The sequence below is a fragment of the Girardinichthys multiradiatus genome, chromosome 15, assembly GCF_021462225.1.
Source record: "Girardinichthys multiradiatus isolate DD_20200921_A chromosome 15, DD_fGirMul_XY1, whole genome shotgun sequence".
NCBI lineage: Eukaryota > Metazoa > Chordata > Actinopteri > Cyprinodontiformes > Goodeidae > Girardinichthys > Girardinichthys multiradiatus.
In genome coordinates this window covers 3,269,173-3,290,026 of record NC_061808.1, presented here as the reverse complement: position 1 = coordinate 3,290,026, position 20,854 = coordinate 3,269,173, and the positions used below count along the sequence as shown (strand labels likewise).

Here is a 20,854-nt window from a genome sequence, read left to right as displayed (position 1 = left end):
AGGGGATTTTCTGATTCTACATGTCTAGCAGTAATCATGCTTGGGTGTGATGTTCAACTCAGCTTTCCAAAAAATGTGGCAGTTATTTAACAAGTGGATGATTGCTTATCCATATTTGGCCAGGTTGGGTTGGAGATTTCTTTCTCTCTTCATATTTGAAGCCTGCTTCATGTATTTTCTGAGTCTGGTGATTTGAATCATTTAAACATGAAAAAAGGACAAAAACAATGTGTACATTTGCAGGCAGGATAATATGGATGTTTCTGGTTTTTCATGTGTGTAAATTAAAGATGAAGAAGGCTGGTCATGTGTGAGGATGACTTTGGGAGGGTCTCCCTGGAGGAAGCCGTCAGACTCCAGGTTACACAAAGCAAAGAAAAAACACAGAGCAGACCACAGTGAGAGTGTGACATAGGTCAACCAGTGGAGGTTTTAATTTATGGTTCCCATTGCAGAAGCTGCTTCTCCTCTGCATCCTCCTCCTCCTCTCCGAGAGTTCACCGTCTCCACTTGTTATCACAGAGCACAGTGCCCTCCCTGCATCTGGAGACTGCAGACGCCTCTGAGCCTTTCCGGATACCGGGGGTTTCCTTCAGTGCTGCACACGGGTGGGAAGACAGCTTATCTGACGGGATCAGTGTGGACATAAGAACACAAACCTAACATTTAAACCCGCAAGCGTTCAGATCTGCAGCAGCCACGTTTCTGCCGGTTTTACTGGTTCAGAGAACTTGGAGACTAAGGTGTTTTCTTCTTTAATTTCTCACCTGGAAGCTACACAGCAGCATGGACGTCACTCACTTTTGGCTTCTCGCCTCGACTCTGATGCTCGTCCATCAGTTTCAAGGTAAGACTGGTTCTAGTCTTTTATATGTGGCAAATTAAGAAGTGTTCTCCATGATGGGTGAGGTTCTGCCTGCAAGCCAAACTGTTCTGAACGCTCAAATTCTGTTTAAAATTGCTTCAATGTGTAACTTCTCACTGGTCAAGCAAACTGTTACTGTGAAGCAGCCTGGTGCACGCTCCAGGTCTGTCTTTGGGGAAGTGAGGACATGTAACCCCTTTTTTCTTGCAAAATTACTGTTAATATCAGCAGTGTGGCTGAGGATTAGGTCATTTGACAGGATAATGAGAGCTGAGTAATGTGAATGCTTGGAACTCACCAAAGGTCAACATAATAGGTTAATGAAAAGTTCTTGGCCATATCACACAACAAATGGGATTTAAATATCAAATCTGGGTGTGGAGAGAAAAAACTTGTCACATTTTTCTGTTGAGTGCAATCTGATGGTTTAATAAATGTTTGTTTTTTGAGTTTTTCATAACTGCTTTTCCTCAGTTTTGGGCCTATTTTGAGTTGATAAAGCCTTAGTTTCTGTCTTTTTTAATAATATCAGAATCAGGATTGATGGTGAAACAGGACCAAAAAGCAAAATTCTGCTCATTTGTTACAGAAAGTGAACATTTTTCAAGGAAAACTTGTTTTTGTGCACCACTGCTGAGTTAGGTTTGTCTGAGGCGTTTCAAATAGATTTCAATGTTTAACGGCCCCCTCGACTAAAAGAAATGTAAATGAGTTTACACTGTAGACAAACCCTCGTCTCCTTTCACTGATAGATATGTAATAAATATGCTTTTTCTCTAGTGGCAACATGTAATGACTTCTTTCATGACAGTTTCACAAATTACCATGAGACTCTGGCAGATAATAAGAGTTATATGCATCACTCAGGGTGGGACTTGCCCAGAGTTGTGTTGTGTTTGTGTTTTGTTATTCAGTCAAAAGGATAATTTATGGAAGCTTTATTTCCCCGTGGTATATTGCTGCATTTTCCAGTTGTGTGGTTCAGTGCACGAAAAACATTTGACATTTGTAGCACCTTTAAGAAACCAAATATTTGACCCAAACTTTGCCCGACTGCTCAATGATGCTTGAAGAATGTAATGCAAAACATCACAGGGGGGAATCATGTCTCTGCATAGGAAAACCTGGAATGTGTTTGACCCTCCGGCTGCCAGGCCTTCTACCTGCAGGTTCCTGTCTGTGTGAACCCATCAGATAACAACAACATGAAGGATGAGGATCATAGGCAGCTTTTTGTGGAGACTCCTTGGATAATAAGATAATACCAGGGATTCAGCAGAATTTCATCCTTCTGATTAGAAGTTATATTAAACTGGCTTTCCATTTGTGTTTGCACCTGTTTTTTCTGGTGTAACTGAACAAATAAGTACTGAAAACAAAACCGAACCCTTAGGCTTTTTACATCTGATCACTGTTCAGTGATTCAGGCTTAGTTTTCAAAGCTTTCTTATTTCACATGATCCCGATGGATATGTATTAAAATGCAGAGATTGTTAAGAGAAAGTGTGTAATCTCGGCTTTATGACTTTGGCTGCCACTCCCTGGTTTAGGTGTTCCTCAGACTGTTAACCCCAGGAATCTGCATATGGCTTTTAGGAGAAGGATCACAGCATTACTGTTGATGATGCACATTCATCATAGTTTACAATCAAGCTGTTAACTGAAATGTTCTAAAAGGTTAAAAGAGTGAAGTAATAAATTAAACAAAGTTGAAGCAGCTGAAAATAAAACGTTCCATTATAAATTTCCTGGTGGATGGAAAGGCACCTGTTTGGAAAGTCCTTGTCTCTTACAATAAAAAGACAATATTTCAAAGCTGCAGCATCCAAGTCTCAGATTACTTAGAACCTATAAACGTTCCTTACAGCTGCAGAGAACATTATAGATAGAAAAACTTTTTATCCAATTTGAATAAATAACTGAATCCGACTGCACTGTTCAATAGTTAGGATTAATTGGAATGTATGAACCTGACTTTTGTGAAGTGCATTGAGACAACATGTGTTGTGAATTGGCGCTATATAAATAAAACTGAATTGAATTGAATTGAACATTATGCACCCATGTTGTCATAAGCATTTTGCTTTCCTCACTTGATAAAGCTGCTCCTTTATTAATAAAAATCATTCTCTGTTCAGATATGAATAGTTTTTAACAGCATATAAATTGTTGTTTTCATTGTTCAGTGTGAATCGTCTAAGATTTTGTCAAAGATCATTTACTGATGCTCCGATAATGTGATCCAACTTTACCCGTTTTCTTATTTTATTTAGTAAAACTTAGGCTGATGCAAACGGCATAAAAATTGACCTGGTTGTGTAGTTTGGTAAATTTAAATTTTTAAGAAGTTTTTTGTTTTTTTTCCGGAGGGTGTGGGGGGTGCACAGTGGTGCAGTTGGTAGCACTGTTGCCTTCCAGCGAGAAGCGACTGTTAGATTAATTGGTCTCTATAAATTGCTCTTAGGTGTGAGTGGGTGTGTGCATGGTTGTTTGTCCTGTGTGTCTCTGTGTTGCCCTGCGATGGATTGGCGACCCCTCCAGGGTGTGCCCCACCTCTCGCCCGTAGACTGCTGGAGATAGGCACCAGCTCCCCCGTCACGCTGTACAGAAGACCCTGTATGGATAAATTGATAGGTTTTATTGTATTTCTAGTCTTTTGTTTACCTTTTAAACTAAATAAAGCAATATATGTCACTTCTCATTGACTAACATTCAAAATGCATTTTTAATACATTAATATTTATTACTTTTAATTCTTATTTTCATTTGCTGGTTTTGAAATTCCTTCAAAATGTTCATTTTTTATTGTTTTCCACCATGTGAAGATATTTTCTTCACCTTCTCTAAATCTATGTTACCATCATTATTATTTTTGCTAAAGGCCCAAATAATGAGTCCAAGAACTCTTTGTTACATTCTCTAAACCCAGAGCTTTGCAAACTGTGACAAATGGAGGCACATCTGTGGATGTATTTTACGGTATTTTAACAACTCAAACACACTGCTTGCTTGTGTGACATCATGAAACATTGGAGGAAATCAGCCAAAATATCAGGAAAAGGACTGCGCATCTTCACAAGTCTGTTTCATCTTTTCAGATAGTTCTACACAGGTATGACCAGCATGAGTGTCCATCATACCGTCTGGCAAGGAGCCTGGTTCTGTTTCCCAGAGATAAACGGGTTTTGGTGTGAAATGTGTGAAACAACAACCGGGGAAAACAACCTTGTGAAGATGGGACTGAAACTGGAAAGAAAGTGTCATTATCCACAGTGCAACATGTTTTGTATCTCATGGGCTGAAAGGCCAGTCAGAGAGAAAGAAGCCATTGCTCTAAAAGCAACATAAAAGTTTAAAAATGCGCTCAAAGACAAAGACCTTAACTTCTAGAGACATGTCATGATGTCGGAAGCAACAAAAACTAAAGTGTTTGGACATAATGAGACCTGAGAACACCATCCTAACAGTGAAGTATGGTGGTGGTAGCATCATGCTGTGGGAGGGACTGGTGCACCTCACAAAATAGATGATGCTTAAAATACTCATTTATTTTATTACAGTTTTTGCCTCAAAGTAATATTTACACTAGAGAGTTCATGATTAAATTTGTCTGATTTGGTGAAATCACAGTTTTAAAATCTGTTTCTTCAGAGTAAATAGAGACGTGGGGGTAAAAAGCCTTCATATGATGAACATATGTTGAAACATCCCAACATCGGGTCTCATTTAGTTCTCCCTGGATATTCAGATCAGCCAAACTGCATCTGGTCTCATTTAGGTCTGTACTGTTAGTTTATAAGCCCTAAATAAAAAAGAATTGGCCTGGCGTAACGTTTTAGATGCCTGACCTTGCAGCAGATTGTTGTTAGAGCGCCGTCTGCCATCTGTGACGTGGACCAGAGCAATAAATTAGAAAAATCATTGATGAAGCAAAGCTGCATGCTGTCTGTAGTTGATCTGTTCATTGGCTGACAGGGAATACATTGTTGTGTCTGAATCTGCTCATTTATTCAAGAAACTGAAAGGTTAAAACACCAATAATTGTTTTATTCTTTAAAAGATCAAAACATCTGCCTATTTTGTTCAGATGGAGTCGATATTACAAACTGACGCAAGATAACACTTTTAAGTCTTGATTTACAACAGCTTAATAAAAGCCAACTGGTTTACATGTAGATAACAAAGTATTTAGTTAAGAATAATGTAGATTAAAACTGAAACTAGAGGAGAAAGAGTTATTTTTAGGTCCAGTTTCATGGACCTAAATAACATACTCATAAAAGGTCTGGTGTTGTTGAAAACAGACCAAAAACCAGTAAAGCAGCCAAAGTCCAAAGATAAATGGTAGAACAGCTGGTTTAGTTTGTTGTAAAAGATTAAAAGAAAATCTGGCTGCAAAGTCAAAGCAGCAGAAAAAGTAGCTAATAGGTATTTTACCTGAGACTCTGGATCAAAATCATGGAAACAGCTAATAGTTTCATCACACTTTACAGAAGAAACACCATTCAACGTTCAAACAGCTCACTGAAAGTTGGACTAAACTCGCATTTTGATGCTGAAGTTTTTATACAATAACATTTTAATTAGTTTGATGATTCTGGCTCAGAAAATTAGAATATTTCCTCAGACCAATAAATAATAATAATTTGTTATAAAGAAATCTACGACAAAGAATGTTCATGTTCTACAGTATCGGTACTCGGTACTGCTTCTGGGCTCTGTTTGCAAAAATTACTGCATGAATGCGCCGTGGTATGAAGCCGATCAGCCTGTGGTTCTGCTGAGGAAACTCAAGTTGCTTTAATCGTGAGCAGCTCGTCTGCATTGTTGTTGGGGAGGAGATGCTTGGATACAGTACTTTGTGAACAGTCAACTTCTTCAGAACCTTTCGTGGCGTACTCTCCTTATGGAGGGTGTCAGTGACAGACAGCCTCCATAAGGACAGCTGATGGGTCAGCAGTCTTCCCCATGATTGCGTAAGCCGTAACAAAATATTTTGCTATAAAGAATAATTTTTATTGGTTTTATGTAATTTTCAAAGTTTTAAGAAAGCTGAATTCTGGGTTATCATGAGCTCTAATTTTTAAAATTAACAGACATAAATGTTTTTGTACATTAAAACTACAAATGAGTTTTTGAGTTCAGTTACTGAAATAAATACACTTTTCAATAATATTTGAACTTTCTGAGATCCACCTGTATTACTTTATCCCCAGTCTGCAGTTGGACCAAATTACATCCGAACTCATCCATTCCTTCTGGGTGCAGACCTTGGTGGATAACCTATATCAACACCTGGCTCCATCACATCAGTTCTTGTTCTGTTCCAAAAAATGACAGCAGGTGCTGAAGTTGGTTAAAAACTGTGTTTTTCCAACTAAAACCCAGTTGTTCACCGTCGGTCCGTTTTATCTTCATTTGTTTGTAGGTAAAGAAATACTGGGCCTGTATTTATGAGGGAAATATTTGTTTAATTGTGATTTATGACAAGTAAAACAGAAAGCAGCAGGTCTTATCTTTGCAGGTTAATCTTATAGCATTTTTTCCCAGAACACAGACTTTCAGCATGTCATCTTAGTGTCAGCAGAGGAGTTATTCTGACAACAGTCCACTGTTAAACTCTGTAATTAGCTGATGTTAGCTGTTGGTGATCAGATTCCCCATTTGTCTTATCTTTTAAGCCCACAGAGGAGGGAAACAGGGTGCTTCACTGACTGATGGTGGGAGTTTAACAGCAGAAGAGCTCCATCAGTGGAAAGTCTTTGAGCAGGTTTTGTTGAGAGCTTTTGGACTTGCAGCAGAACATTGTTCTCCAGGGTGATTCTGGATGCTCTTTGCTTTAGCTCTGGATGTCTCTCTGCAGCAGGTCTCTTGGTGGTTGACTGCCCTCTATTAGCTCACCAGGTACTGTTGCTGTTGGAGCGGACGGCGCTCCTTATCCCCTCTGTGCTGCAGGATCATTCCAGTACTTGTTCTTGTTCATGCTGGGGACGTTTAGGCTTCAGTGTTCCAGGAAGGAGTTTAGCTTGGCTGTCCTGTTGGCCTCAGCATCGTTTATTACGTCCAAAGAAACCTGAGTTTGCACAGGTCAAACTCCGCTCTGTTGTTTTTCTACTGCAAACACAAAACCACTTTATGGCCGTGAGTTTTGTTCAATACATTTATTCACACGGATAAGCACCAAGAAAGCTCTGAGATGCTACCAATCTTCTGGACTGTGGGAGGATTTTGGTTCCTGCCAGCCCAAACATGGATCAGTAGCTGATCCACTTGTATATATCACTGAATATTGTTGAACTCCTGTGGAGCCCAGGAGAGTTTTTAATAACAGGCAACAGAATAACAGCAGATCTAAAAAACGTGTTAAGCTCTCCTCTCCCTGTCGATGTCTTTAGATGTTGCTTCAGTAGCTCCACATATTGTTCCTTCCCATCTTTGTTTGGAAATGAACCCAACTCCGCTGCAGCACAACACCACCACAGCATGATGGTGCCAACCCGGTACTTCACAGGTTGGATGGTTTTCTCAGACTTGTGAGCTTCCTCCTTTTTCCTCCAAGTGTAACGAAGGTCAGGCCACACACTTTAATTTTAGTTTTATGTCAAAATGTGCAATGGCTTCTTCCTCTCCGGGTGTTCTTTCAGCCCATCGCGATACAGGACTCATTTTTCTTACCAGCTTCAACCAGTATCTTCACTGGGTCTTTTGCTTTTGTTGTGTAATTGGTTGATGAATGTGGCACCTTCAGGCATCAGGAAACTGGACCCAAGGAGGCTGCCAAGAATCTACAACAATGCTGCAGAAGCTGCAAGAACTTTTGCCAAAGATCAGTCATGTTCTGCATGTGACAATTCTAGTTTATCCTTCATATATCTTGATTGAGCAGCAGAGTCGCAATCTGGCATTATTTCAGAATCATTCAGATCTGGTTAAAACCTCCCAATACCTTGTAGGAGAATCTTTTAGAGTCTGAAAGAACAAAGCTGAAACCTTTGGACCACAAATATCAAAGCAATGACTGGCAGAACCAACAGCACTAAACACTGGTGGTGTCATGATAGTGTATCTTTCTGCTCCTGAGCTCTTCTCTGCATTTTGGTCAAAAAACACAACTCATAACAGGTAGTGGTAGTATCATGCTGTGATTTCACCTTTCTTCAATCAGAACTGGGTTTTCTTGTCAAGCTACTACATGGAATGATGAACAGTTCCAAACAGCAGTCAGTTCTGGCCCAAAACCTTCAGGTTTTTGTTTTAAGGGTGAAGATGAAGAGGGATTAAATACAACAGCATCACAGTGATTCCAAGTATACATCAGAACAGTCTAAAGTTGTCACGGTTTACTTGGAATTGGACCTCAGAATGCAGACGAGCAGGCAGCGTTATGGTAAGTGAAAAAAGGTTTAATAACAAAAAAACTCACTCACTACAGGAGGCAGGAACAAAACAAACGGGCAAGCAAGACAGGCATGGCATGATCAAAAAACAAGACATGATCATGAAAACAAGACATGAGCATGAAAACAAGACATGAGCATGAAAACAAGACATGATCAAAAAACAAGACATGAGCATGAAAACAAGACATGAGCATGAAAACAAGACATGATCAAAAAACAAGACATGAGCATGAAAACAAGACATGAGCATGAAAACAAGACATGAGCATGAAAACAAGACATGATCAAAAAACAAGACATGAGCATGAAAACAAGACATGATCATGAAAACAAGACATGAGCATGAAAACAAGACATGAGCATGAAAACAAGACATGATCAAAAAACAAGACATGAGCATGAAAACAAGACATGAGCATGAAAACAAGACATGAGCATGAAAACAAGACATGATCAAAAAAACAAGACATGAGCATGAAAACAAGACATGATCAAAAAACAAGACATGAGCATGAAAACAAGACATGAGCATGAAAACAAGACATGATCAAAAAACAAGACATGAGCATGAAAACAAGACATGAGCATGAAAACAAGACATGAGCATGAAAACAAGACAAGATCATGAAAACAAGACATGATCATGAAAACAAGACATGAGCATGAAAACAAGACATGATCAAAAAACAAGACATGAGCATGAAAACAAGACATGATCATGAAAACAAGACATGAGCATGAAAACAAGACATGATCAAAAAACAAGACATGAGCATGAAAACAAGACATGAGCATGAAAACAAGACATGAGCATGAAAACAAGACATGATCAAAAAACAAGACATGAGCATGAAAACAAGACATGAGCATGAAAACAAGACATGATCAAAAAACAAGACATGAGCATGAAAACAAGACATGAGCATGAAAACAAGACATGATCAAAAAACAAGACATGAGCATGAAAACAAGACATGAGCATGAAAACAAGACATGAGCATGAAAACAAGACAAGATCATGAAAACAAGACATGATCATGAAAACAAGACATGAGCATGAAAACAAGACATGAGCATGAAAACAAGACATGATCAAAAAACAAGACATGAGCATGAAAACAAGACATGAGCATGAGAGTGAAAGATGTTTCCGCAATGACCAGGTGTGAATATATAGCGTGAAAACCAGGTGGAGCAAGGGGACAGATTAACTTGGACAGGTGAGCCGAATAAACTTAATTAACAGAACAAAACGTGGCTGCGGCAAAAACAGAGACTCTAATAAACAAACTAGAAAAACATGAAGCAAAAGCATAACCAGATCTGAAAAACCAAACTTGACAAAACATGAACAAGACGACAAAACTAAAGCATGACCAGGTAAATTAACAGAAACATGATTCAAAACTTGAACAGTGAAAAACATAAGGAAAAACCCCGAAACCAAAAACCAAACAACCCTACATCATGACAAAAGTATGACTTCACCAGAAGCTGACAGAAAATCTGAGATTTTGTGGACACAATGATCTCAGAATGAAAGAGATTTGGACTGGTTCTGCAGGTGGAGAGGACAAATATTGCCAAGTCAGGATGTGGGATGCTGATAGTCTTCTTCAATCAAAGAAGACTACTAAACCTGAATTAAAAGACATTCAACTAAGATTTACTTTAAGAAAATGACATATTAGGATTTAAATTTAAACCAAGTTATTGTAGCTTTTTATATTTTTATTGTTTTCAAGCTGTTAGAGTTGATTGCTTTTCAGTTGGTTTGTCACATTGGAGGTGGAAAAAGTATATTTATTTTTCCATATTTCCATTATCCAGACCTCCAACTTGGAATTTGGCTCTTATTCTGCAGACATGCACGTGAACCAACACAGACACATTTGCATGAGTTCTTACACAAAGCATAAGGATTTATGGAACCAGGTGCATGAAGACCCCAAAACACTGAAGGAAATTATAGAAGAGGAAGCAGAGACTCTGCTGATGGCCGTTCAGGGGAATGAACAGCTGCCAGGGGGAAGAGAAGAAAATCTCAAGTTGTAGAATGGAAAAAAGTTGTGTTTACATCCATAAAGCATGACTCATGGCCTGGAGCAGAAAGACTGTAAACTACCAGCTTTCAGCATGAAGTCTGATGTCACGTTCGCTGACTCAGACAGGACACCAGCTCGCATCCAAGTTTATGTTTTGACTTGCACACAGAAAGGAAAATGGTGGTATTGTTACAGATGTGGCAGCAGACATGAATAATATTAGTCAGAATTATTAGAACTGAAGCTGGAATGTCACAAACAAGCGATTCTGAACCATTTTAGGATTTAAATTTTAAATTGACTCAAAGCGAACATTGAATCAGTAAATGGTTGCATATGGTTAGCCTTCCTCTGGCAACAGGTCGTGAACATCCTGGTAAATGTTGTTGGTTCTATTGTTTTCACATCTTTTTCAGTGTTGTGATTATTAATCTGAGAATATTGTTTAATATTTAATATTAATATTTTTATATTTTATCAAATAATATTCCGGTCTGTTAAGGGTTATCCTGTGAATACCAGCCCAGTAAGGTGATGTTATTTGGACAAAATAGAAAGGTGTGAGATGAGCTCTGACATTATTGAACAGCATAAACTCTGCACATATATGGAATGAATTCACACAATTTCTTAAAATACAAGAATTTATTAACAAAAATAAGTCAACTCAAAGTCAAACATATTTCAATCAACAAACTCTTTACTTTGCTAAAACAATCCAACTAAACTACCAAGCAGAATTAAAGAATAATGAAGACTAATGGACTATGTACAATATAAACAAGTTGATTAAAGATGATTAGAAATCATGACCAAAAAGAGTGATGCAACATTACCATGCAATGTTTATGTTTGAGAACCAAGGATTATCTTGAAGAATCTGGAAGTGAAGTTAAGTTGGTTCCAAGACTAACTTAAGCAATAATCAGCAAACGTTTAGTCAACCACTCACAATGCAAGATCAGATAAAATATTATTTTAATAAAATAATGTTTTAAATAATGATCTGCTGAATAAAACTAACCTTCTGGATGACTAATTCTCAACGGTGTCTAATTAGCTGCCTTCATTTATTGAAATAATATTTGAAGAAATATTATTAAGGGAATATTTTGGAAAGAGCCAAATCTTTCTGGAGAAATGGGGCTTAATGGTGTTTACTTAGTTATCAAATTTAGTAAACTGATGTTAGGGACACATTATTTACTAGCTTGAAAACTAACAACCTTTCTGTTAAATACTCTTTAGTAGCTAGCACGTGTTCTTACCGGTTAGCGTTGAGCTAACAAAAGAAGCTAATAGCTTAGCACCAGAATCAACACATACCTTTAAAATACCAGGGTTAATAAAAGGGTTAAAATGCATAAGTGCGGACGGCGCGTTATGATCAATATTCTGTGTTTAAAATCACGCTTCAAGTAAAGTTTGACTTAACTTAAAACATACAAAGAACACAAACAGGGCACGTGTGCTGCAGATAGCCTGCTAGCACTAAGATAGCCGAGTTTCACACAAACAAAACCAAACATTATAGAATGAAAATGTTCAGATTATTTCATCCTAACTGTTATTCTGCCCAAACCTAACCTCTGACCATGGTGAGGAAACGTTCTCTGAGCTGCTCAGACCTTTGAAACTTTAACCACACTAACTGTGAAACTGCTGATTGATTTACTTGTTTATCCGAATTGCTTTTATGCCACAGAGTTTGGTCTGCTGGTTGCAGAAGGTCGTCCTTCCAGGTGCACAGAACAAACTGAAAGTCAACTTGAACAGGAACCCTGAAGCACACCTTTGTGGCCTTTCTGAGTTATTTTTTACTTCACTGAGTTTGACATTAGCTTCCCCTCAGAAAGTTAGTGACTAGTGGTTCAACAGGCTTCCAGTTTTTTAGATCTGACAAGAAAGCATCATGGGTGAGCAGCTTCAACTCTGCAGTCAGGTGATTTCAAGCATGACTGAGAATGTGTTCAGTTCTAATCATGCAGGCCTCATTCAGAGATCTTCTCACATGAACATTATGTCAATCCATCCTAAACCACACAGAAGGACCACCTACTAACGTGATATGATTCAGTGCCGGCAGGGCAGCAGGTTGCAGAAACGAGACAGGCATGATTGTTTGTCTTTCACAAGACTGAATTACAGTGCCTTGTGAAAGTATTCAGCCCCCTTGAACTTTTCAACCTCTTGTCACATTTCAGGCTTCAAACATAAAGATATAAAATTCAAATTTTTTGTGAAGAATCAACAACAAGTGGGACACAATCGTGAAGTGGAATGAAATTTATTGGATGTGTCAAACTTTTATAACAAATAAAAAACTGAAAAGTGGGGCGTGCAATATTATTCAGCCCCCTTGTGTTAATACTTTGTAGCTCCACCCTTTGCTGCAATTACAGCTGCAAGTCTCTTGGGGTTTGTCTCTATCAGTTTTCACATCAAGAGACTGAAATTCTTGCCCATTCTTCCTTGCAAAACAGCTGCAGCTCAGTGAGGTTGGATGGAGAGCGTTCATGAACAGCAGTCTTCAGCTCTTTCCACAGATTCTCGATTGGATTCAGGTCTGGACTTTGACTAGGCCATTCCAACAACTGGATACGTTTATTTGTGAACCATTCCATTGTAGATTTGGCTTTATGTTTTGGATCATTGTCTTGTTGGAAGATAAATCTCCGTCCCAGTCTCAGGTCTCTTGCAGACTCCAACAGGTTTTCTTACAGAATGGTCCTGTATTTGGCCCCATCCATCTTCTCATCCATTTTGACCATCTTCCCTGTCCCTGCTGACGAAAAGCAGGCCCAAACCATGATGCTGCCACCACCATGTTTGACAGTGGGGATGGTGTGTTCAGGGTGATGAGCTGTGTTGCTTTTACGCCAAACATATTGTTTTGCATTGTGGCCAAACAGTTTGATTTTGGTTTCATCTGACCAGAGCACCTTCTTCCATATGTTTGGTGTGTCTCCCAGGTGGCTTGTGGCAAACTTTAAACGAGACTTTTTATGGATATCTTTGAGAAATGGCTTTCTTCTTGCCAGTCTTCCGTAAAGGCCAGATTTGTGCAGTGTACGACTGATTGTTGTCCTATGGACAGACTCTCCCACCTCAGTTGTAGATCTCTGCAGTTCATCCAGAGTGATCATGGGCCTCTTGGCTGCATCTCTGATCAGTCTTCTCCTTGTTCGAGATAAAAATTTGGAGGGACGGCCGGGTCTTGGTAGATTTGCAGTGGTCTGATACTCCTTCCATTTCAATATGATTGCTTGCACAGTGCTCCTTGAGATGTTTAAAGCTTGGGAAATCTTTTTGTATCCAAATCCGGCTTTAAACTTCTCCACAACAGTATCTTGGACCTGCCTGGTGTGTTCCTTGGTCTTCATGATGCTCTCTGCGCTTTGAACAGAACCCTGAGACTATCACAGAGCAGGTGCATTTATACAGAGACTTGATTACACACAGGTGGATTCTATTTATCATCATCAGTCATTTGGGACAACAGTGGATCATTCAGAGATCCTCACTGAACTTCTGGAGTGAGTTTGCTGCACTGAAAGTAAAGAGGCTGAATAATATTGAACACCCCACTTTCAGTTTTTTATTTGTTAAAAAAGTTTGACACATCCAATAAATTTCATTCCACTTCACGATTGTGTCCCACTTGTTGTTGATTCTTCACAAAAAATTAGAATTTTATATCTTTATGTTTGAAGCCTGAAATGTGGCAAGAGGTTGAAAAGTTCAAGGGGGCCGAATACTTTCGCAAGGCACTGTATGTTGGCGGGGATGAAATGACGATGAAAACCTATCGGTCATTTAAGTTTTTTCTCTTTTTTATTTCAAACTTTGTTTTCTGACATTTACATGTCTGTTTTTGTGTGATTTTCTGACACTTTTCCCTCTATACTATCTTAATGTCTGATTTTCTCCCCTGCATTCAGGGCTTTCAGTTTCAGGGTACTAAATAGCGCAACATCAACTGTGCCGTACGTATGGCATATGTTTTCCAACTGAAATTAGTTCTATTGCCTCCAAAGAAACTGGTCCAGTTTATTCCTACATCAGTTTTCTTTTGTTTGATTTCTCTGGTTTTGGTAAATTTTTTGTGGAATCGGGTTTGGGAACCTGAAGGGGACACTCAACATGAGGGTCATGGTCAGAACGCATTGTGTTTGATGTGCTGGTGTATGCAGGAACTGGACAGATTATTGGACTTTAGCTGAGGGAAGTTTTATCAGAAGTGTTTAGGCTTCTGAGCAGAACTGGTTTGAAATGGATCGATGAGTGCCACACCTTTGGATTATTGGCTGACACCCAGCAGAGGTGTACTTTTCAAAATATGTCAAATACCGCCAATATGTGTTGTCTTTTATGGCCCATCTTTGCATTTTGAAGTTGAATTGGTTCTGCTTCCATCTTCAAGCCTTGACCTTCAGCATGGACTAGATCAGTTTACAACTAAATGTGAGGCGGGGCTGAGATCAGTCTGGGGCAATGGTTCTGAACCTGAAAAGGAAATGCTCCCTCTGGGTGGGAGGTGAGTGTCTCATTCACCACTGGTGACCAGCATGGCAGGTGGATTAATGGATCCAAACTTCACCTGCAGTAATGATGGTGTTACTCTGGTCTTGTGTGGCAAAGAGGAAGAAGCTGAGCTGAAAGTTCTGTTTTAGATTTACTGGTCTGTCTATGTTCCAACCCCCACCATTGGTCACGGATCAAAGTTGCAGGGATGGGATCCTGGATACAAGCAGCTAAAACAAACGTCCTCTGTGGGGTGGCTGGGCTGCCTTTAGGGAAAAGGTAAGGACCTCCATGAGGGAGCTCAGAGCAGAGATGAATCAAAGACACAGTTGAGCTAGTTTTGGGTATCAGATTGGCATGCCCCCTAAAGACCTCCTCGGATTTCCCTTCCCACTGGGAAAAAAACCCTGAGGCAGAACCAGAACTAATCAGAGAGGCTCTGTATCTTTTTCAACCTGGGTATGCATTAGGAGTCACCAGGAGGAGCTAGAGAGTTCAATTTAGGACGCATGTCTGGATTTCAATACTGAACCTGTTGCCTCTTGACCCAATCTCAGATAAGAGGAAGCCGATGGACACACGGATGTTTTGCTGTTGAGAAGATATTTGTGGACTCTGGGCTGATTGGACAGAGATCTGCACGTCCTAAAGCAATGCAAGGCACATTGGGTGAAAGTAGACAACAAATACCTGCGTTTTGATATATAAATTGTACATGCAGAGCAAAAACAAGACAGGAAAGTAGCTAAAATCCAAACATTTTTTGAATATTTTAAAGGGTACAAATCGACACTTTGATATCACGCTCGGAGTTTAACATTCTGTCCTATGACAAACCTCAGGCTTGTTCTGACAGTAAAGGAATATTGTATTGTTTCAGTAAGTTTGATGACAATATAGACATAATTCTGTATAATTTCAGCGTTTTCTTGTTTTAAAATGTTACAGCTGAAGCAATAAGACATTTCTTAAAGTAGTTTTTCATGCTAGAAATACTTTAAGTCTTCTGCCAGATGGCAACAACTGAAACACTACATGTAAAGGATTAGAGGAGTGTTTATAGATCTGAGTGGCTTTCTTATGCATGGATCAATCACATCATTTCTGGAGTGAAAGCTGTTTAATATCTATAATCTTATAATCTTGGCCTTATTGCTCACCTGATTTAGCTTGTTTCGATGTTTAAATGAACGGTTATTATACCAAGATGTAACATTAAAGGAGAGAAAACTGTAAAGAAATAACCATTAAACCATGATCGATGTCTGGTTAATCAGAATCAGAATCAGAATCAGAATCAGAATCAGAAAAGCTTTATTGCCAAGTACGTTTTTGGACATACAAGGAATTTGTTTTGGCGTAGTCGGTGCAATACAGTACAAATTAAACAGTACAAACATATCTACAATATAATATAAATATAAGTGCACAGTTTTAAGTGAGTGAGAGTAAATATAGAGCAGTATAAGATGCCAGAGCAATACAACAGTGCAGGTGATCATTGTGCAAGTAAAGCAGTGCAAGTAAGCAGGAGTCCAAGCTGAGCGTTAATGTAACGCATAGAGTTACAGGTTACAGGTGTCCTGTCAGCAAAAAAAGGGGGGGGTGTGGGGGAAAGGGGGAATGTCAGGGTGGTTTCCGGGCTTTGTTAACCAGGCTGGTGGCAGATGGGAAAAAACTGTTCTTGTGGCGTGAGGTTTTGGTCCGGATGGACCGCAGCCTCCTGCCAGAGGGGAGAGTCTCAAAGAGTCTGTGACCGGGGTGGGAGGGATCAGGCCAGAATCTTCCCTGCCCGCTTCAGGGTCCTGGAGGTGTACAGTTCCTGGAGCGACAGTAGACTGCAGCCAATCACCTTCTCAGCAGACCGAATGACACGCTGCAGCCTGCCCTTATCCTTGGCTGTAGCAGCGGCGTACCAGATGGTGATGGAGGAGGTGAGGATGGACTCAATGATGGCTGTGTAGAAGTGCACCATCATAGTCTTTGGCAGGTTGAATTTCTTCAGCTGCCGCAGGAAGAACATCCTCTGCTGGGCTTTCTTGATGAGGGAGCTGATGTTTGGCTCCCACTTGAGATCCTGGGAGATGATGGTTCCCAGGAAGCGGAAAGATTCCACAGTGTCAATTGTGGAGTCACAGAGGGTGATGGGGGCAGGTGGGGCTGGGTTCTGCCTGAAGTTCACAACCATCTCCACTGTCTTTAGAGCGTTGAGCTCAAGGCTGTTCTGGCTGCACCAGTCCAACAGATGGTCACCTCCCATCTATACGCGGACTCGTCACCATCAGAGATGAGTCCGATCAGGGTGGTGTCGTCCGCAAACTTCAGAAGCTTGACAGACTGGTGACTGGAGGTGCAGCTGTTGGTGTACAGGGAGAAGAGCAGAGGAGAGAGAACACAGCCTTGGGGGGAACCGGGGCTGATGGTCAGGAGTCAGAGACGTGCTTCCCCAGCCTCACGCGCTGCTTCCTGTCAGACAGGAAGTCAGTGATCCACCTGCAGGTGGAGTCGGGCACACTCAGCTGGGAGAGCTTCTCCTGGAGCAGAGCTGGGACGATGGTGTTGAAGGCAGAGCTGAAATCCACAAACAGGATCCTGGCATAGGTTCCTGTGGAGTCCAGGTGCCGGAGGATGAAGTGAAGGGCTAGGTTGACTGCATCATCTACAGACCTGTTGGCTCTGTAGGCAAACTGCAGGGGGTCCAGGAGGGGGTCGGTGATGTCTTTTAGGTGTGAGAGCACAAGGCGCTCAAAGGACTTCATCACCACAGAGGTCAGGGCGACGGGTCTGAAGTCATTAAGCCCTGTGGTCCTTGGCTTCTTGGGAACAGGGACGATGGTGGAGGACTTGAAGCAGGCTGGCACATGACATGTCTCCAGTGAGGTGTTAAAAATGTCTGTGAAGACTGGAGACAGCTGATCAGCGCAGTGCTTCAGGCTGGCTGGTGAGACAGAATCCGGACCAGCAGCTTTCCGGGGGTTCTGTCTCCTGAAGAGTTTGTTGACGTCCCTCTCCTGGATGGAAGAGCCGTCCTCGGCGTGGGTAGGGGGCTGGTGGGGGTTGGAGGTGCCAAGGCCCCTCTTGAGGTTGGGGAGGTGGGGGTGGTGGATTGTGGCTGCAGCTGTTGGGGGGGCGTCGTGGGAGATGGTTGCAGGACTGTCCCTTTGTCTTTCAAAGCGGCAGTAGAACTCGTTCAGGTCGTTGGCGAGGCGTCGGTCGTTGATGGAGTGGGGGCTTTCGGCTTGTAGTTGGTGATTTGCTTGAGCCCTTTCCAGACAGACGCAGAGTCGTTGGCTGAGAACTGGTTTTGGAGCTTCTCAGAGTACAGTCGTTTGGCCTCTTTCACTGCCTTGCCAAACTTGTACTTCACCTCTCTGTATATGTCTTTGTCCCCACTCCTGAAGGCCTCTTCCTTATCCAGTCCTTAACCTTCTGAGTTTAGCTGTGAACCAGGGTTTGTCGTTGTTGTAACTCACCCTGGTGCATGATGGTACACAGCTGTCCTCACAGAAGCTGATGTAGGAAGTCACAGCCTCTGTGTACTCGTCCAGACTGTTGGTAGTAGTCCTGAATACATCCCAGTCTGTACAGCCTAAACACGCCTGGAGATTCTCCACAGCCTCACTGCTCCACTTCCTTGTCGTCCTCACAACAGGTTTGCAGAGCTTTAGTTTCTGCCTGTATGCAGGAATCAGGTGGACCATGATGTGGTCGGATTGGCCCAGTGCAGCACGTGGGACGGCGTGATAAGCGTCTCTGATGGTGGTGTAACAGTGATCCAGAATGTTGTCCTCTCTGTCGGACATTTTATAAAACTGTCTGTATTTGGGAAGTTCGTGGGTCAGATTACCTTTGTTAAAGTCACCAGCGACGATTACTAAGGAGTCCGGGTTGGTCCGCTCCACACTCAGTATCTGGTCGGCGAGCATGCGCTGTGCGACCTGCACGTTAGCTTGTGGCGGGATGTAAACACCGACCAGGATGAACGAAGCGAACTCACGGGGGGAATAGAAAGGCTTACAGTTTATGATGAAGGATTCCAGGTCTGGAGAACAGTGCTGTTGAATCACTGTCACGTCGTTGCACCAACCACTGTTGAGGTAAAAACAGATTCCTCCACCTTTCGCTTTGCCGGAGAGTTCCGTGTCTCTGTCCGCTCTGTAGAGCTGGAATCCTGCCAGCTGCAGCGCAGAGTCCGGTATTAATCCACACAACCACGTCTCCGTGAAGCACAAAACTGACGATGAATAAAAGTCCTTGTTTTTCCCCAACAACAGTTGTAGTTCCTCCATTTTGTTGGGAAGTGAGCGCACGTTAGAGAGAAATATTCCAGGTAACGGTGTTCGTAGTCCACGCTGGCGAAGACGTACCAGCACCCCAGCCCGTTTCCCTCTCTTCCGGCGTTTCACCGCGTGAACAAAGGTGAGCGCACCTTTGACCAGAATGTCCAAATATTCCAGAGCAGTAGGCAGAAATGTTGGAAATAACTCCTCTGGTGGCATTAAAGCGTGATAATTTTTTCAGAATGATACGTATACAGGCTGACACACATAGATGGACTGACACGTTCTGATAAAGTTAGTATTCATGATGGTCCAAAAGAGGAACATTAAACCTTAAATCATGTCAGAAACAGAAGAATAAAAAGTACTAAATGTTATACAATACCTTCGCATTGATTATGAAGGATGTTTTTTCATGAGAGTAAATGGAATACTTTTTATGGCCGATGTGTTTAATAAATTCACCCAGAATGTGAGAGTGGTCAAAAATACCTCAAATTCTGGGACTGAACCCTCTGAGCTGCTTGTTCAACCTTCCATGAATAAACCTGTCAATTTCCTGTCCACAGGCAGGAAATTGAATGAGGGCGTGCTCTGTATGCTTTCAGATATACGATGATCGTGGATAACAGGCGTGACATCGCCTTTCAACACGACCTCAGACCTGCCAGGCCTGCATTCACGTTGAGATGGTGCTGACTTGGAGGGTTGTGACTTTCAGTTCTTTAAAGCCATCTCCAATCATTGTGATCTCCTCGGAACTCCGGTGTCCAAAGTGTGACCATTGTGAAAGTCACTTTTCCACAAAGTCCCAACTCCAACTTTCAATCCAGCAGGAAGCTTATCAGGGAATTCGAAACCAGAGTGAGTTCAGGAGGTTAGCTTCACACCTAGAGCTTGTAATTATACATGTTCAGGCCTCCTCTGCAGTTCATGTGGTTCATTCCTGGAATGTCTTTAATATTTTCTTTCACAAGCAGAGTTATATTAATATCCTGTGTATCATCATAATTAAATAGACTAAATGGAAAAGGTATTCTTGAGTAAGCTTCTGGCTCTGGTTCAGAAAACAAACTCACACTGATGAAAACATTAAACAGACATGTTGGCAGCTGGATGTGGATGTTTGCCGTTTAAATCCCGGCTATACAGTTTGTTATTCCTTCATTACCTGCAGACTTGTGATAGATAGATAGATAGATAGATAGATAGATAGATAGATAGATAGATAGATAGATAGATAGATAGATAGATAGATAGATAGATAGATAGATAGATAGATAGATAGATAGATAGATAGATAGATAGATAGATAGATAGATAGATAGATAGATAGATAGATAGATAGATAGATAGATAGATAGATAGATAGATAGATAGATAGATAGATAGATAGATAGATAGATAGATAGATAGATAGATAGATAGATAGATAGATAGATAGATAGATAGGTAGGTAGGCTGGGTGCTGCCGTGTTGACAGATGTTACTGAAGCCAGACAAGATCCAAAGGAGTCCAAGCTTCTGAAAAAGCTTTCTTACTGGTCCTTCTGTAAAACATTTTTTAGCATCACAGTGAGTCCATGCATAGATGCAAATGAACAAATGAAAATTTAAGTTTAGCAATGGCCTAGTCAAAGTCCCAAACCAAATCTGAACTATGTGGGCTCACCTGAAGACGTGGGAGTAAGAGACTCCCATGTTTGTGTTAGAGCTGAGAAACGATGCAGTGCAGATGTA

The 20,854-nt window shown here is 41.0% G+C and overlaps 1 protein-coding gene across 1 annotated transcript in view; it reads left to right on the top strand.

The window, feature by feature from the left end:
- Positions 1–504: 504 nt before the first annotated feature.
- si:ch211-202p1.5 (uncharacterized protein LOC103909337 homolog) overlaps positions 505–20,854 on the top strand; it is a 39,014-nt gene continuing 18,664 nt past the window's right edge. The window contains exon 1 of the mRNA XM_047387603.1: positions 505–847. Within this exon, the coding sequence (XP_047243559.1) occupies positions 787–847 (61 nt within the window). The 5' untranslated portion in view covers positions 505–786. The remainder of the gene's footprint in view (positions 848–20,854) is intronic.